Below are 18,737 nucleotides of genomic sequence, written 5' to 3'. Positions count from 1 at the left end.
GGCAAAACTGATTGGTTTTGGACCGCTTGTGAGACCCCATAATGGATCTCACCAACGGAAAGCCAAAACATGAGTGTAAAAGTAGCCTTACCCGCCTCGCAGCTTTCCCTAGGCCATGCGACGTCACATTTATCGGTCACATGACCTAGGCGTAGCTCAGTCCCTTTGAAGTGAATGGGGCTGAGCTGCAATACCAAGCATCGGCACTGTACAATGTTCGATGCTGTGCTTGGTTTGCTGAGATAAGGCTGTCTCAAACAGCTGATCGGCTGGGGTGCCGGGTACCATCCCCCACCGATCAGATACTGATTACCTATCCAGAGAATGGATTATCAGTGTAAAACTCACAGAAAACCTCTTTAATGGGCAATTTTATGTTTGCCCTTATCTAGAATTACTTTTCTATTAATCTTTACAACACACACAAGAAATTGTAACACAATATAATATCATTGTGGTAACTTTATTAATGATTAATATTCATAGAGATAAATTTAGTTAGCAGCAACTGTCTGGTCCAACCAGGCTCTAAGAGCGGTCACACGAGCGTACACAGCAGGAGTAGATGTAGAGCAGGTAGAGCTTCCCCAGGACACAATGCCAGCCAAGGTCCAAGCCCCATTTCTCTGGCATACAAGAGGTCCACCAGAGTCACCCTATAGAAGAATTCAAAGAAAATGTGAGCATCCTACATATTTATTCATGTCCCGGTGTCTCTTGGGAATTCATTTAGCAAAATATGATGTATATTGCCACATTATGGCTCAATGCAGGTGTTGTATATATAGTGCCAATGGTGGGATCAGATTCCTATCTGTGAGATCAACAAGCTTTGGAAAAGGCCTCATGTCCTGTGCACAGGCATATATATATATTTATATTTATATTGCAACTCTGTAATATTACTCCAGGTTGTACAGAGTTGTAGTATAAATATAACTCAAATACACCTCTGTGGAGCCCTATTCTTCCCTAGCATACTATCATTAACTGAGGAAATGCATAGAAGGCATACTGACGGTCTGTACAACCTAGGATCATAGGATGTGAGATTGCCATTATTGTGGCAGCAGCCTGACTATCAAAAGGACTAGTTTTATAGGGTGAGAAATAGAAATTACACATGTAAAAGGCCTAATTCTGTTAATTCACAATGACAATGTCTTAGGTAGGACCAAAAGCTTCTTATGATATCATACCATGCATGAGGAGACCCCAGATGCTCCAGCACAGATCATGGTGCTCAGGATATTGCTTCCCCAGTGTCTCTGACAGTCAGAAGTGGTCAGAAGAGGCAGAGCGACCTGCTGCAGTTTGCTTGGAGTTATTTGTGCTAAGAAAAACAAAGGCATAATAAAGGAACTGATATTAAGCTTAACCAACTTAATCATTAGGCCTGAGAAGCCATTAAAAGGGTTATCCGAGATTTTACTACTGATGGCCTATCCTCTGGATAGGTCATCAGTATCTGATCAGTCCGGGGCCAACACCCAGGACCCCCCCGGTGAGCTGTTTGAAAAGTGCTCCTGTGAGGACCGCAGCCTTCTCTTTGCTCACCAAGCACAGTGCCGTACATTGTATAGCAGCTGTGCTTGGTATTACAGCTCACCTAGACCAAATGTCCAATGACCATGTCGTCACATGGCATAGGAAAAGCTGTGAGAAGGCTGCAATGCTACTGCGAGCACTGGTGCCTTCTCAAACAGATGATCGGTGGGAGTCCTGAGTGTTGGACCTCCACCGATCAGATACTGATGACCTATCCTGAGGATAGGTCATCACTGAGTAAAATCTTGGAAAACCCCTTAAATGACTATACACTTTTTTTGTAATATAGCACATGGCAGTTGAGCAGCACTAATTTATTTTATTTGTCGGGCTACCTAAGTAATTTATGTTGCTTTTGATTATGTCACATAGTGCTGCTTAATTTAGCATTATTTGTAAAAAACTTAAAGGAAAAATCTAACTTTTTTCCCCAAAATCATTATTTTAATTTTCAGATTGACAGCAAAATAAGTTATCAAAATGGATTTGTACTGTATTTGTTTTATATATTTATGTCCTCAATGAGGTCAGGAAAAACTCCTACATAGGCCTCACGCACACGACTGTCTTTGTGGTCCGCATCCGAGCCGCATTTTTGGAGGCTCGGGTGCGGACCCATTCACTTTAGTGGGGCCGCAAAAGATGCGGACAGCACTCCGTGTGCTGTCCCCATCCGTTGCACCCTTCCGTGGCCCCGCAAAAAAAATATAGCATGTCCTATTCTTGTCCGTTTTTCAGACAATAGGCATTTCTACAATGGGCCGCCCGTTCCGTTCCGCAAATTTCGTAAGGCACACGAGCGGCTTCTGTTTTTTGCAGATCCGCGGTTTGCGGACTGCAAAAAACGGCACGGTCGATTGCATGAGGCCATACACAGATTTTTTTGTGAGACGATCTGTGCTTTTCATTGATACCTTATGGAGTGTGTATAAATTTCTTAGCACTTTATTCAATCTGTTTGTGGACGTGAAGCAACAAAAAAAAAAATTACGAATCGGCCACTTAGATTTTTTTCTTCCGGTACACCATTTGCCATATGGGTAAATATTGTATATTTTAATAGTATGGGCATTTTCAGATGCAGTGAAGCCTATGATATTTATTGTTGTATTGTTTATTTACTTGCATCTTAATTTGGGGGGATGGGGGTGATTTGCATTTTTATACTTTTTATATTTAAAAAAAAAAATTGCAATTTTTTCCAAGCACAGCGCTTCAGGGTTTTCAGTCCTCAGATTCCGTGGTCACATTTGACCCCGGCATCTGTTACTATAAATGTTCATGATCAGCTTATTACCAATTGTAGACATTAGTCCTGGGTATGAAAACGGAGGTCCCCGGCAGATATGCTACACTCTCCACTCTGAAACGCACGCAATCATTAAAGACCTTACTGCTGACGTATAGTCATATAGTTGCAGGGAAGTAGTAAATAAAAGAAAAAATATTAATCCAAGTAGCTTTTTTCATTCGTGTTTAAATGGGTTGTTCACCCTTGGGGGTTTCTCTAGCTGCAGCAATCACATATCGTTGGGTTATTTTTTTCTTGCTGTAACTCTACATCTAGATATATTTCAAAACCGTGTGGACAGGAGCAAAATTCTATCTACTATCTAAAATACATCATACATCTGGGTTATGCTATGTTCTCAACTTTCTGCACAATTTGGCACATAATTCTTAGTGAATGTCCATTAATGGTTAATTGCTTCTTACTCTTTAGACTATGTAGAAATTGCTTAAATAATACTGTATACAGAAATATTAGTAACTGTCAGTATCTTGATATGAGTGTCCAGTGTCTATCCAAGTGTATATTAACGTTTTGCTCACTGCCACATGACGATATACATATGTCATGGCGGTAAGCTCTTAACTGTAACCCGATGTATAAAAGTGTTGGGTTACATTCCAATCTGTCGCCGCTCCGTGACCCTGCAGATCGTTGTGGCCATGCTGTCATTACATAGCTTCAGTCACATTAAGGATTCCTGAGACCAGGCAAAGCGGTCCCTCTGTGTGGCATCATTGTAGCATGGTGCTACAATGATCCATTGCAGTGTAAAGTGTAAAAGAAGACAGGGGAGAAATCTTCTTGATATGAGACCACCCCCTAGTGGTTGTAAAACTAACTGCAAGCCTGTAGTCTGCAAATTAACCTCTTCCTGATCTGACTGCATCAAATACAGTCATGTATGTTGGCTCAGAGATTTAGCTTTTTCCATTTAGATAGGTCCATTGCTAAAACTGAAAAACTAGAAGTCACAAATAAAGATCCAACTGACTTGATCCCAAACTAAGGAACATATGGGTGAGCCCTATAAAAGCCCTAGAGCTCTCCCTGACTGCTCAGCCCATGCAAAGATCTTAATGATAGAAAATTGCATGCCCTCGTACCTAGACTGAGTGACACATGAAAACCCTACAATAGTGAAGGGACACGACCCCCGGCTCCCTGCACTTAATACTGGGGGAGTCAGGGTCACCTAGAATCAAGCCAACAGGAAAACACAAATAAAGGAAAAGACTTAACTGAGGAACCAGCAGTTGCAGCATCTAGCAGTGAGCACAATTCAGGAAGTTGTATAAACCGCAAAGTGATGCAGTATGGGAGGGGATATAAAGGGATGTAATCAGTGCAACTAGATGACAGCTGAGAGGGAAACGAGATGACAAAACGAAAGCAAAACAAAAGAACCTCAAGCAAGATGTACTGAAGAACGTCTGTCCATTCTATACCTGTCTGGCGGTGACAGGTATAGAATGGAGGGAAACACTCCAGTAATGAAGATGTTAATGTGTCTTATGTATTACAACAAAACTATAATATTGGTTGTAACAAAAACTGGCACGCATGTGTCAAAACCAGGGCCACAGTTTGGCTTCATCCTGAATGTCATATTTTTCTGCTTATTCACACCAGAAAGCAGGTGTAAATGCTTTGATAAATATGCCCCAATGTTTCCTATATACTTATAGCGCTGTCTGTAATTATGGAAACTTACATGCAGCATTTACATAGCCCCATCCAGTAGTAACACATCTCTCTCCTCCATTGAATACATCAACGCTAGCAGCAACGCACACAGGGGAGACCCGGCTGTCGAATGTAGCAGCACTGGTGAGCTTCAGGAGAGTGATATCATTTGCAATGGTAAAGGAGTTGTAGCTGGGGTGTCTGAAGACCTGTTAAAAGACCACATCAGTTATATATGTAGTTAGCACTTTCAATTACATCTGATTTCCATTTACAAATGATGTGTCAAAACATTCATGGCATCTTCATTTGTGATATATTTCCATATGTAAGTTTATGTCTGTATTTGTTTAGCCATTTTAGTGTAGCTTACCCTGGAAATGGTCTTGGTTTGAATAGGCTCAGCAGAGGAGGAACGGTCAAATTCACCCAGAATTACACGGTGGGAGGTTCTGTGTACCAGAGAGTCACAGATATTCATGGTTTTACTCTGAGGTACCACGTCAATGACACAGAAAAATAATACAACATACTATTTGGCACCAGGTTAAAACATTTATCCAACCTGGAAAACCAACCCACAATGCCCAGGCCCCTCATACAGAGAATACTTACCTGGTCCCCAACGTCTGTGTCCTTCCGGATCCTTCCACGGCTGTTGCTTTATCTCCCCGGCATGTAGATCTCAACATCCGTTGTGACATCACACATGACTTAAGGGGAGCAGCACAGTCTTCTATTGGCTGCTACCCCCCCCCCCCCCCCCCCGCACCCCCCACAGATGTGATCTTCACGTTGGGGAGATGCAGCAACAGCCATGGATCAAGAAGGACATGTATGAGGGGCCCAGGCATTGTGGGTGAGTTTTCCAGCAGGTTTGGATAAGCCCTTTAATAAACTTGGATAGAATTCCACAGTCGCCCTAAACTTTAGTATGTCAGATAAAATGTCTAATATGAAATGCCTTTTAAATTCAACTGTAAAATAACTTACGTGACACCACAGTGAGCAGCAGTGACAACCCAGAGACTGTTGATCAGGGAACCACCACAGAAGTGGAATCCAGTGTAGTCCTATGGGGTCCAAAAATGTAAGTCACTACATTGATTGCTATCATTTACAGCATCTTACAGTTTTCTCTAACGTAGCTAGACATTTTGGATCTAAAGTACCCTGTGGGCTACAGGAACACCGTGTAATCACAGCGGGAGTGGGACACCGCACGCTGCATGTGGGCGTCGCTCAGAACACTGCAGAGATCCCGGCTAGTTCCAGAAGGGGGTGGAGCTTGATAAAGGGCGCGTCATCATGCTGGACTAGCGGAGATGACGTCAGACACCGAGCTTCAAAACAGCATGGCAGCTCACAGACAGGGTCTCATCTGTCTTCAGCAACGATGTCGGCTCCTGAGGCTCCTGACACCCATATGGACTGCGCAGACCCACCTTCGGTAACTCCATCAATGAGTCTCCAAGTGGGAAACCTGCCTTTTTTCTTCTAATGTTTGTTTACTGAAGTTAGTACATGGCCTGATTCTGGGTTGCTCTTCTTTTATCAGGGTGTTAAGGAAATTAAAATTAAACCAAAATATAACAAATGTGTGAATTGTTCAAAAAAATTACCTCAGGGATATAAGAAGAAACTTTGCAATAATTGCATTAGTGACCTTTTGAAAGAAGAGCAACCGTCTATCATGTTGGAAGTTAGATCCATGATTCAGGATGAAATCAGATTCTCATTGGCCTCTCTTACTCCCCCTCAAAACGCACCTCCTACTAAAAAGCCAATGTTATCCGTTCCATCCTCAGATGCTGAGGACATGGAGGAGGGGGCATCAGCTTTCAAACACGATTTCGAAGATGATCAATTGTCAGAGAGGGAGATAGTAGAGAATGATGAAAAAAAGTACTTTTTTTCCTCTGAAGAAATGGATAAACTTCTTAAGGCTGTAAGAGACACCATGGGTACAGGACAAAATGTTCAGGGGATTACACACAAAAAAAGCTACGGTTTTTCCCATGAATGAAAATATTAAAAATTAACATTGATGAATGGGCGGATCCTGAAAGAAGACTTGGGGTCTCTAAAGAATTCAGAAAGAGGCATCTCTTTGACCCTGCTGAATCAAACATTTTTGATGAGACTTCCCTGCCTTTTGAGGACGCGTCCCAGTTACGTGACCCAATGGAACGGAAAGCGGATTCCCTTCTAAGGAAATGTTGGGAGGCGTATATGTTTGGGGTGAAAACAAATATCGCAGCTACCTCAGTGGCTAGAGCCATGTATTTCTGTCTTAATGAGCTGAATATCATATAAAAAATAAAACCCCTAGAGAAGAAATACTTCCGTCCATTCCCCTCTTAAAATCCGCAACGGCATTTCTAGCAGATGCATTCGCAGAATCAGTTAGATTTGCTGCCAAAGACGCTGCCTTCTCAAACTCTGCCAGGCGTGCACTTTGGATGAAATCTTGGGGAGGAGGTGATAAAATCTCCAAATCAAAATTTTGCTCCATAGCATTCTCGGGTGAATATGTCTTTGGGCCGGTACTCGATAAAATATTAGAAAAGGCTGCAGATAAAAAGAAGGGTTTCCCTGAAGAACAAAAAAGAAAGTTTTTTCGCCCCTTCAGTCAGCAATCGAGACAATATAGGGGTAAAGGAAAGACTGGTCGCTGGAGTTACCAGAAGGAGTGCAAAGGAAGAGGGTTCCTCCTCAACCCCCAAAACAAACCAAGCGAAAAGCAATGACGCCAGGGTAGGGGGGAGGTTAAAAGATTTTTTTGACCCAGTGGGAAGCCACAATATTAAACCCTTGGGCTCTAGAAATTATAAAAAATGTATACAAAATAGAGTTTTCCTCTACCCCACCAAAAACGTTCCAGATAACGTCTCATGATCCCAATACTCTTTCGAAAATCTGGCAAGGTATAATAGGTCCCTGCGTCAGAAGAAAAACAGGATTTCCACTCAAGACTCTTAGTTCAAAAACCGGATGGCTCTTCCAGAACCATCATGTACAAAAATTAAAAATGTAATCCATCTCCTCCATCGTTCCTTTAATAAAAAAGGGTGCTTATAAGACATCTGTGGATCTCAAGGATGCATACTATCATGTTCCTATTCATAAAAATTCACAAAAATATCTTCGGTTCGCATTACAAAGACCAGATCACATAATTCACCATTTTCATCCCCTTTGGCGTTTCATCCGCACCAAGGGTCTTCACGAAACTGTTAGTGGAGATGTTACCCTTCCTCAGAAAAGAAGGACTAGTAATCTTTCCATAACTAGATGATTTCCTTCTACTTGGAAACTCAGAAGCAGCCACAAAGACGCAAACCTTCTTACAGAAAGTTTCCAGCTTGGGTTGGCTAATAAAAAATAAAAAAAATCTTCCCTAATTCCATCATCCAACAGAAGATTCCTCGGGGTGATGCTAGACTCGGTAGCTCAGAAGTCATCACTACCTCAGGAAAAAAATAAAAGACATTGTAGGGAAAATAGGAAAATTCCAAACTCAAGACAGCACCTTGACCATGTCCTCCTGCATAACAGCGGTTGCCTGGAGCCAAGCCCACACCAGGACCATACAATCCTGGATATTAAACAATTGGAGCAAAGATCAGTCATCCTTAGACAAGATAATAAAAATCCCACCGCAAATAAAACTAGATTTAAATTGGTGAAATATAGAAACCAACCTAGCCAGAGGGGTAATCTGGCAAAAAGAACCAGGAGTACAAAAACAGACACAAGCTCAACAGGATGGGGTGCAATGGTGGCCTCTTCACACTGGCTAGGTAAGTGGCCGGAAGAAATAAAAACCAGTCAAATTACAAGGAGTTAAGAGCGGTCTGGGAAAGTCTAAAATTAAAATCAGAGTCTAGTAAGCAAAAAACACCTAATAATATTCTCAGACAATACAACAGCAGTCGCTTACCTGAAGCATCAAGGAGGCACAAGGTCCCAAAAATGTATATCCCTAACAGAAAAAATATTCTATCTATCACAGCCATCCATTTGAAGGGATCAAAAAATACAGAAGCAGATTTTCTAAGCAGACAGACTGTAGACCCAGGGGAATGGTCCTTAAATCCAGATATATTTCAGAAATTAATAACCAGGTGGGGGAAAACCACAAAAAGACCTATTCGCCTCAAAAAGAAATACAAAGATCAACCGGTTTTGCTCCCTGAATCCCAGAGAAAAATCTGTGGGCAGTAGACGCCTTCTCAGTAAAATGGAACTGGAATCTTGCATATGCGTTCCCTCCATGGGCATTAATCCCCAGGGTTCTGCAGAAAATCCTCACAGACCCAGTGACAGTAATACTAATTACCCCATATTGGCCCAAGAGAACTTGGTTCTCCATCCTTAAAATCTTATCCTTGGAAGATCGATTTCAGATACCTTTTTAGAAGGATATTCTCTCACAGGGACCAATCTTACATCAGAACCCAGGTCTCTTCAAACTATCGGCCTGGATCCTGAAAACGAGATCCTAAAGAGCAAGGGCCTTTCAGATAAAGTAATCAATACCTTAAAATCCAACAGGGAACAGGTTTTTCAATCACCAACAGCACCAGAGAAGGGTGCCCATTATCGCCACTTATCTTCACCATGGTTATGGAGCCATTAGCGGAAATTATTCGTACATGTAGGGAGATCTCAGGCATCTCAAAAGGTGAGCGTCCTCACATAAACAGGCTCTACGCTGCCGATGTTATCTTGACACTATCGGAACCCTAAGATCCTTAGAGGCAGCTTCCAAGATTATAACTCAATATTCCTCACTTTCTTACTACAAGCTTAATGTTAATAAAACCAACAACTATTAATGTTCCAGACACACTGAAAAACAGCATATGTAGCTGCTTTCAATATAACTGGGCTGAGAAATCATTGGCTTACCTGGGGGTGGAACTAACTCATTCTATCTCTAAGTTGGGTACCTCCAATCTTAAAAACCTAAGATCAAAATTACAGAAAGATTATGCCAAGTATTCTAAGGTACAGCTATCCTGGATTGCAAAAATTTTAATCCTGCCAAAAATTATATATACATTTAGCTGCATTCCCCTTAAGATACTGAAATATTTAATCGAGCAACTGCAAGTGGATATGCTGCATTTTTTATGGAATGGTTCCTGGCCTAGAGTTACTAAGAAGAGATTACATCCTTCACTCCGTCTGGGAGGCTTGGGAGTTCCAGATTTGTACAATTACTATTTAGCTAATCTCCTGGACCAGGCCATGGAGTGGTGGTGTCCAGCTGTACCCCATCAATGGTTGCTCATAGAGGAGCATTTTGTTAAAAGAAAATCTCTGAAAGCGGCATATGGGTTAAAACCGTACAATCACCCCCTGAAGCTGCACACCATGCAGGTCACTTTTTTCGGTTGGACGAGACTGCACAAGACCAGAGCACACACATATCTAGACACTAGTACATTCCCTATTATGGTCCTTGAACACCACATCCCTACACTTTCTCTTTCCAAATGGTTGGAATGCGGTATTGATTCTCTGGAATGCCTTTTTAGTAACTCAGTGCTAGTAGATCTTCGAGACGTTACACTCTAAATTGACATTACCTAACTCACTTTTCTATCAGTACCTGCAGATTCGGTACCTGCTTTCCAAAATTCCACCATAGGCATCGGTGGACAGAGATGACCCATTGTACGGGCTATTCAAAGGTGGTACCACTTGCCGCTTAAGCCTCTACGTATGATACTCAGTCCTACTTTCAACTAATAGTGGGGGAAAACAGCCTTTCATGTTAAAATGGGAGGCTGAGTTAGGGAAGGAATTCTCATTGTCCTCATGGGCAGCTGCTTTATACTGGTCTATGAAGTGTTCTAGATGTATGAATCACACTGAACAGAACAGGAAAATTCAACTCAGATGGTACTTAACTCCGAATAGGTTATCCCACATCATTCCAAATTACTCCCCTCTCTGCTGGAGAGGCTGTGGACACATAAGCACCACGACCCACATGTGGTGGCAGTGTCTGTCGGTCAGCAACTTCTGGACAGATATATCTATTAGGTTGGGAGAAGTGACGAGTCTACAGTTGACACTAGTACTGGAACTGGCTATTTTGAGCTTGGGTTTGGAGGAGATCCCGCATGAAGCGAGGTGGATTGTAGCCCATATCCTCAATGCTTCAAAAAAGGTAATAGCCGGCTGCTGGAAGGAGGCACAAACTCCTTCAACAAAGGAGGTAGTGCAGTTGGTAAATTTTTATATGCACTGTAAACTGTTTTTTGCTCACACAATGCAATCCAGGGTGGCTACCCATAACAGGTGGCTTATGTAGTTATCAAGCACTTACGCCACATTATTACCAATAAGTGTCATCTGAGCACAGAAAACAAAGGCTGAAACACAGGGCAAGTTAAAATGTAGTTGATGACTAATTTACCAGATTTTATAAATGTATACGCCTGACACATGACAAGTTGGATATTAAGGAACACACCTTTACTATGTCATTTTTTGTATTTGTATGCATACTCATTGCAAATAAAAACTTATTGAAACTACTATTAAATAACTAATTCTGTGGTAACATTTCATATCATCACAGTAATGGTTGTGGTGGCATTAAGGTGTTTTATAGGTGGCAACAACATAGTCTGTAACACTATTCGTGTTGTCCAGACCTCTGGATATCTGAGGGAAATCTAACAGACCCAATTAAAAGTTCAAGTGATCTGTCAGGATTCAAAAGCCATTCTAGTAGCTCGAAAAGAACCTAATATATTATTGTATTACTTACATTTTTTAATGGAAAAAGAAACATTGGAAAAATATTAACACCATTCATCATACCTGAAGAGACACTTGCCATGGCCAGGAGCCAGAAACGGCATTCTCACCATTCACGATTCTGGCATAGCCAGTAATAACAGGCTTGATACTTGGCACACCACAGCCTAAATATTAACAAATAATTATTTTTCACTGTAAGAAATTGCTATACAAAAAATAATTTAAAAGACAATTTGTTACAAAATTTTACAATGTAAACCCCATACATTATTAAAGAGATCTTTTAGACCCTGGTGAGACTATTGTATAAAAAATTCAGGTCATAATAGCTGTCTGATGTACAGTATGTAAACCAGGGTTAATTTTGTCTTTTATTTAGGTACTGTAGGTACTGACAGCACTGGGAAATCAAACCGTACAGTGGCAACAGAGTTGAAGGTAATGGAACTTCAGAATGTTTTATTAAAGGGGTTGTCCGGGTTCAGCACATACCCTTATTTTCACCCAGGTAGTCCCCCTGAGGCTAGCATCGGAGCATCTCATGCTCCGATATGCTGCCTTGCCCTGCGCTAAATCGCGCAGGGCAAGGTCTCTTTTGTTTTCAATAACACACTGCCGGGCGGAAACTTCTGCCCGGCAGTGTGTTCGGTGATGTCACACACTGCCATTCACCCGACGGTAAGTGTTTTGCTGTCTGCTAAATGTGGATCTGCAAAATATAAGGATGACGTCTGTCTTGCACCAGTTTTTTGGCAGACCCATTGTAACAATGCCTATTCTGATCTGCAAAATGGATAAGAACAGGACATGTTCTATCCCACTCAAGACCGGACATACTGTTGTGGACAACATGCTGTGTGCTGTCTGCATCTTTTGCCGCCCTATTGAAATTAATGGGTCTACATCAAATCATTAAAAATGTGGATGGGGTGCGGAACAAACATATGGTCTTGTGAATAGGGTCTTAGTCTAAGTAGGCAGAAATCGAGTTTAGCTTGTTAATACACCCGACTCTCACAGCTTTCTGACCCTACACAGTCTCTTGCTGGATTCATAAAATGTTTGATAACATCTGGATATGTATTTAAAAAAAAAAGAAAAATCCAGCACATGCACTTCGGATAAACCAGAGTAAGGAAACATCTTTCAGACATCTCAAACTCGAAGGTAGTAAACATTTCCCATATTGTCTCGACATTTTAGAGATGTAAATGGAGGTAACACAGCAGATCTTGAAATCACTGGTATTGAAAGGGTTAAAAAACCGTTGCAAGGGGAAGATCTAAACAGGCTGCTTTATAATAGGGAGTCTTTTTGGATCTTATTGCATAACAGGATTCCAAAGGGCATGATTTGTGTACAATCTGTACAATTGTATTTGATTGTTGATTCATTTTTCCTTTTGTAGAAGCTTGTTTTTGCAAGTTGGTCATGAATAAGACAGATTGTCAAAACGCGTAGACAGTAAAGCTTTCTGATCAAATCATGGGATTTTAAAGAATCATAATAAAGAGACTGGATTTTATCTGTAGTGCATGTGCTAGATTTTTCAGTTTTCAAGAAAGTGTTTCCCTGATCCAGGGTTATTTGCACGCCTATAGATTGGAGCAGGTGGGCTGGAAATATTTTGCTATATATATGTATTTTTAATGTACAATATCATGCATAAGATATTTTGCCTATATAATCTATGCAGTTTTTATTGTGAACTCTAGTGACAGATCCTCTATAATAAAGGCATTCTGAAACTTACCAAAAGTACCCTCAAGCAGCGCAAGGCAGGAAAGGAGCCAGAGGAAAGCCATTGTGATTCAATGTGGCACTGGAACAAATTTTACACACTTATATTCTCTCAAACAGCCAATTGAGTTATAGCTTAGCTTATTAGAAGTTTAAGGGATTTTTTTAAACTCTCTATCAGAGGCCTTGAGTTAATATAGAACAGGCAACCTGCTGTGCAAATCAGCAAAGATAAGAGCAAAACATGTTGCACAGTCAAGTCCATAATTATTGGGACATCAACACAATTCTAACATTTTTAGCTCTATACAATGGATTTGAAATGAAACAAAGATGTGCTTTAACTGCAGACTGTCAGCTTTAATTTGAGGGTATTTACATCCAAATCAGGTGAATGGTGTAGGAATTACAACAGTTTGCATATGTGCCTCCCACTTGCTAAGGGACCAAAGGTAATGGGACATAATCATACTTTCACAATCTAACTTTCACTTTTTAATACTTCCTTTGCAGTCAATTACAGCTTGAAGTCTGGAACGCATAGACATCACCAGACGCTGGGTTTCATCCCTGGTGATGCTCTGCCAGGCCTCTACTGCAACTGTCTTCAGTTCCTGCTTGTTCTAAGGGCATTTTCCCTTCAGTTTTGTCCTCAGCAAGTGAAATGCATGCTCAATCGGATTCAGGTCAGGTGATTGACTTGGCCAATGCAGAACATTCTACTTCTTTCCCTTAAAAAACTTTGGTTGCTTTTGCAGTATGCTTTGGGTCATTGTCCATCTGCACTGTAAAGCACCGTCCAATGAGTTCTGAAGCATTTGGCTGAATATGAGCAGATAATATTGCCCGAAACACTTCAGAATTCCTCCTGCTGCTTTTGTCAGCAGTCACAATCAAAAAATACAAGAGAACCAGTTCCATTGGCAGCCATACATGCCCATGCCATGACACTACCACCACCATGCTTCACTGATGAGGTGGTATGTTTGGGATCATGAGCAGTTCCTTTCCTTCTCCATACTCTTCTCTTCCCATCACTCTGGTACAAGTTGATCTTGGTCTCATCTGTCCATAGGATGTTGTTCCAGAACTGTGAAGGCTTTTTTTAGATGTCATTTGGCAAACTCTAATCTGGCCTTCCTGTTTTTGAGGCTCACCAATGGTTTACATCTTGTGGTGAACCCTCTGTATTCACTTTGGTGAAGTCTTCTTTTGATTGTTGACTTTGACACACATACACCTACCTCCTGGAAAGTGTTCTTGATCTAGCCAACTGTTGTGAAGTTTGTTTTCTTCACCAGGGAAAGAATTCTTCAGTCATCCACCACAGTTGTTTTCCGTGGTTTTCCTGGTCTTTTGGTGTTGCTGAGCTCACCGGTGCGTTCCTTCTCTTTAAGAATGTTCCAAACAGATGTTTTGGCCATGCCTAATGTTTTTGCTGTCTCTTTGATGGGTTTGTTTTGTTTTTTAAGCCTAATGATGGCTTGCTTCACTGATAGTGACAGCTCATTGGATCTCATCTTGAGAGTTGACAGCAACAGATTCCAAATGCAAGTAGCACACTTGAAATGAACTCTGGACCTTTTATCTGCTAATTGTAGTTGGGATAATGAGGGAATAACACACACCTGGTCATGGAACAGCTGAGAAGCCAATTGTCCCATTACTTTTGGTCCCTTAACAAGTGGGAGGCACATATGCGAACTGTTGCAATTCCTACACTGTTCACCTGATTTGGATGTAAATACCCTCAAATTAAAGCTGACAGTCTGCAGTTAAAGCACATCTTGTGTATTTCATTTCAAATCCATTGTGGTGTTGTATAGAGCCAAAAATGTTAGAATTGTGTCAATGTCCCAATATTTATGGACCTGACTGTATCCAATTTACTTTCTGAATGGAAAGCTTTAGTTATACTGCATATATTTTACAAACCGGAGTCCCAAAAAGTTGGGACACTATACAAATCGTGAATAAAAACTGAATGCAATGATGTGGAGGTGCCAACTTCTAATATTCTATTCAGAATAGAACATAAATCACGGAACAAAAGTTTAAACTGAGAAAATGTACCATTTTAAGGGAAAAATATGTTGAATCAGAATTTCATGGTGTCAACAAATCCCCAAAAAGTTGGGACAAGGTCATTTTCACCACTGTGTGGCATCTCCCCTTCTTCTTACAACACTGAGACGTCTGGGGACCGAGGAGACCAGTTTCTCAAGTTTAGAAATAGGAATGCTCTCCCATTCTTGTCTAATACAGGCCTCTAACTGTTCAATCGTCTTGGGCCTTCTTTGTTGCACCTTCCTCTTTATGATGCGCCAAATGTTCTCTATAGGTGAAAGATCTGGACTGCAGACTGGCCATTTCAGTACCCGGATCCTTCTCCTACACAGCCATGATGTTGTGATTGATGCAGAATGTGGTCTGGCATTATCTTGTTGAAAAATGCAGGGTCTTCCCTGAAAGAGATGACGTCTGGATGGGAGCATATGTTGTTCTAGAACCTAAATATATTTTTCTGCATTGATGGTGCCTTTCCAGACATGCAAGCTGCCCATGCCACACGCACTCATGCAACCCCATACCATCAGAGATGCAGGCTTCTGAACTGAGCGTTGATAACAACTTGGGTTGTCCTTGTCCTCTTTGGTCCGGATGACATGGCGTCCCAGATTTCCAAAAAGAACTTCGAATCGTGACTCGTCTGACCACAGAACAGTCTTCCATTTTGCCACACTCCATTTTAAATGATCCCTGGCCCATTGAAAACGCCTGAGCTTGTGGATCTTGCTTAGAAATGGCTTCTTTGCACTGTAGAGTTTCAGCTGGCAACGGCGGATGGCACGGTGGATTGTGTTCACTGACAATAGTTTCTGGAAGTATTCCTGAGCCCATTCTGTGATTTCCTTTACAGTAGCATTCCTGTTTGTGGTGCAGTGTCATTTAAGGGCCCGGAGATCACGGGCATCCAGTATGGTTTTACGGCCTTGACCCTTACGCACAGAGATTGTTCCAGATTCTCTGAATCTTCGGATTATGTTATGCACAGTTGATGATGATAGATGCAAAGTCTTTGCAATTTTTTGCTGGGTAACACCTTTCTGATATTGCTCCACTATCTTTCTGCGCAACACTGTGGGAATTGGTGATCCTCTACCCATCTTGGCTTCTGAGAGACACTGCCACTCTGAGAAGCTCTTTTTATACCCAATCATGCTGCCAATTGACCTAATTAGTGTTACTTGGTCTTCTAGCTCTTCGTTATGCTCAAATTTACTTTTTCCAGCCTCTTATTGCTACTTGTCCCAACTTTTTTGGGATTTGTTGACACCGTGAAAATTTGAATCAACATATTTTCCCATATTATCACCATGACGGCCCCAAGGAGATTGACCCATGACCTCTGTGGGGGCAGGAAACAGAGAAGAGGTTAAATTGCCTCCTCCCACCACCACACCTCAGTGTTCCTGTCCCCACTGTGGCCAGGGTCAGAGAAGAGTCTCCCTGCGGTCGGCAGGGAGATGAAGATAGGAAATAGTCTCTTTTTTTATTTTCTTCTTCTCCAGGAGGGTCCGAGGACGGTCTCCTGGTTACCTGAAGCTCATCGGAGCTCCCCCAGTCCGCCGGCGGCCGCGTGCTTATGCTGGGCTGGGGGATATCGGGAGGACTCGCTCCGGCTGGTCTGGAGCCTGCTCCCGGGCCGCAATCTTCCTCCTCCTCCTCCCCTTTGGGTCGGGCTGGTGGCGGCCGGCGTGTGCACACGCCGACGTCGGTGACGTCACTTCCGGGTTCGGTCAGGGACGCAACCCGAAAGTAAAGCGCAGGAGGACAGAGCAGTATGAATAAAAGGCGGAACGGCCATAGGAATGCTGATCTGAGGTCTGTGAGTACTGCAATTGCACTTTGCTTCAGAATATGTCAGGTCCTGAGGTACAAACCGTTATGGAGCTTGATGCTCCCTCTCTGCCTCCTGTAAGTATCCCTCTGGGGGTCCGCTTTTCTAATGGCACTGTATTTTTACTAGGCCTATTTCTGATGCCTCTATTCCATATCTGCAAAAGAAGTTTAAAAAATCTCCTCGCTGCATCTCTTGTGCTAAAAGACTGCCTGACGAATATGGAAAGAAGCTTTGTAAAGCGTGTATTTCTGATGTGATCCAGCAGGAACAATCGTCCCTTATGGAGAATATCAGATCTGTGGTTCAGGAAGAAATCAGGGCCGCTAGAGTTGCTCCGTCTGATCCCCAGGACGTGCCCTCTCGCAAGCGTCCGCGTTCTAGGATCATTACCTCTGGATCCGAGGATGCTGGCGATAAAGCTTCTACTTCCACGCAGTGGGAGGATGATCTCTCTCCCTCTGAAGGAGAAATATACGAAAATAATAGGAAATTTTATTTTTCCTCAGAGGAGATGAGTGACTTATTAAAGGCAGTCAGAGCGACAATGGGGATTGAAGAAACCCCTAGGTCCTTATCCATTCAGGACGAAATGTTTGGGGGACTCAAGGTGAAAAAATCCAAGGTCTTCCCCATAAACGAACACATTAGACAAATGATTCTGGAGAAATGGTCAGAACCAGAAAACGATTGGGGATTTCCAAAGAATTTAAAAATCGACTATTGTTCGACCCCTTTCAGTCTAAGTTGTTCGACGAGACCCCTAAAGTAGACGTGCAGGTGGCGAAAGTTAACAAAAAAACTGCCCTGCCGTTTGAGGATGCCGCCCAATTGAAAGATGCTATGGAGCGGAAGGCAGATGCCCTTTTAAGGAAAGCTTGGGAGGCCTCCATGTTTAACATCAAGACCAACATCGCAGCAACGTCTGTCGCCAGGTCTATGTACTTATAGTTAGGAGTAGGGATGAGCGAACCCGAACTGTATAGTTCGGGTTCGTACCGAATTTTGGGGTGTCCGTGACACGGACCCGAACCCGGACATTTTCGTAAAAGTCTGGGTTCGGGTTCGGTGTTCGTCGCTTTCTTGGCGCTTTTTGAAAGGCTGCAAAGCAGCCAATCAACAAGCGTCATACTACTTGCCCCAAGAGGCCGTCACAGCCATGCCTACTATTGGCATGGCTGTGATTGGCCAGAGCACCATGTGACCCAGCTTTTATTTAAGCTGGAGTCACATAGCGCCGCCCGTCACTCTGCTCTGATTAGCGTAGGGAAAGGTTGCAGCTGCGACAGTAGGGCGAGATTAGGCTGATTAACTCCTCCAAAAGACTCCATCCAGTGATCGATCTGCAGCTGTGGATGATTGAACTGCTGCTATTGAATTGCTCACTGTTTTTAGGCTGCCCAGAGCATTTTTCAGTCACTTTTTTCTGGGGTGATCGGAGGCCATTTTGTGTCTTGTGTTGCGCCAGCACAAGCTGCCACTAAGTGCATTTAACCCTCAATGGTGTGGTTGTTTTTAGGCTAAAGCCTACATCAGGGTCAAACTGTCACACCAAGTGCATTTAACCATCAATAGTGTGGTTATTTTTTGGCCATATCCTAGTCTAATTCTGTCAGTAAACGTATACCTGTCACCCAGCGCCTAAATACTAGGCCTCAAGTTTATATCCAGCTAAAATCGGTCGTTACTGGTGTCACTGGTCAAGTTATTTAGTGTCCGTCAAAGCACAGTTTTTGTTCTGGGTTGAAATACAATTCCCAATTTAGCAATTTCCTAATTTAGTGGTTT

The 18,737-nt window shown here is 42.3% G+C and overlaps 1 protein-coding gene across 1 annotated transcript; it reads right to left on the bottom strand.

The window, feature by feature from the left end:
- Window positions 1–494: 494 nt before the first annotated feature.
- LOC122920950 (chymotrypsinogen A-like) lies at window positions 495–13,113 on the bottom strand. The gene is made up of 7 exons (XM_044270789.1): window positions 13,062–13,113; window positions 11,369–11,472; window positions 5,519–5,598; window positions 4,899–4,977; window positions 4,554–4,734; window positions 1,200–1,333; window positions 495–656 (listed from the first exon to the last, which is right to left on the bottom strand). The coding sequence occupies exons 1-7, from the start codon at window positions 13,111–13,113 to the stop codon at window positions 495–497; spliced, it is 792 nt and encodes a 263-aa protein (XP_044126724.1).
- Between the last annotated feature and the right edge of the window lie 5,624 nt (window positions 13,114–18,737).

This window comes from Bufo gargarizans, chromosome 10 (genome assembly GCF_014858855.1).
Source record: "Bufo gargarizans isolate SCDJY-AF-19 chromosome 10, ASM1485885v1, whole genome shotgun sequence".
Taxonomy (NCBI): domain Eukaryota; kingdom Metazoa; phylum Chordata; class Amphibia; order Anura; family Bufonidae; genus Bufo; species Bufo gargarizans.
This window is presented reverse-complemented; position numbering and strand designations above follow the sequence as displayed.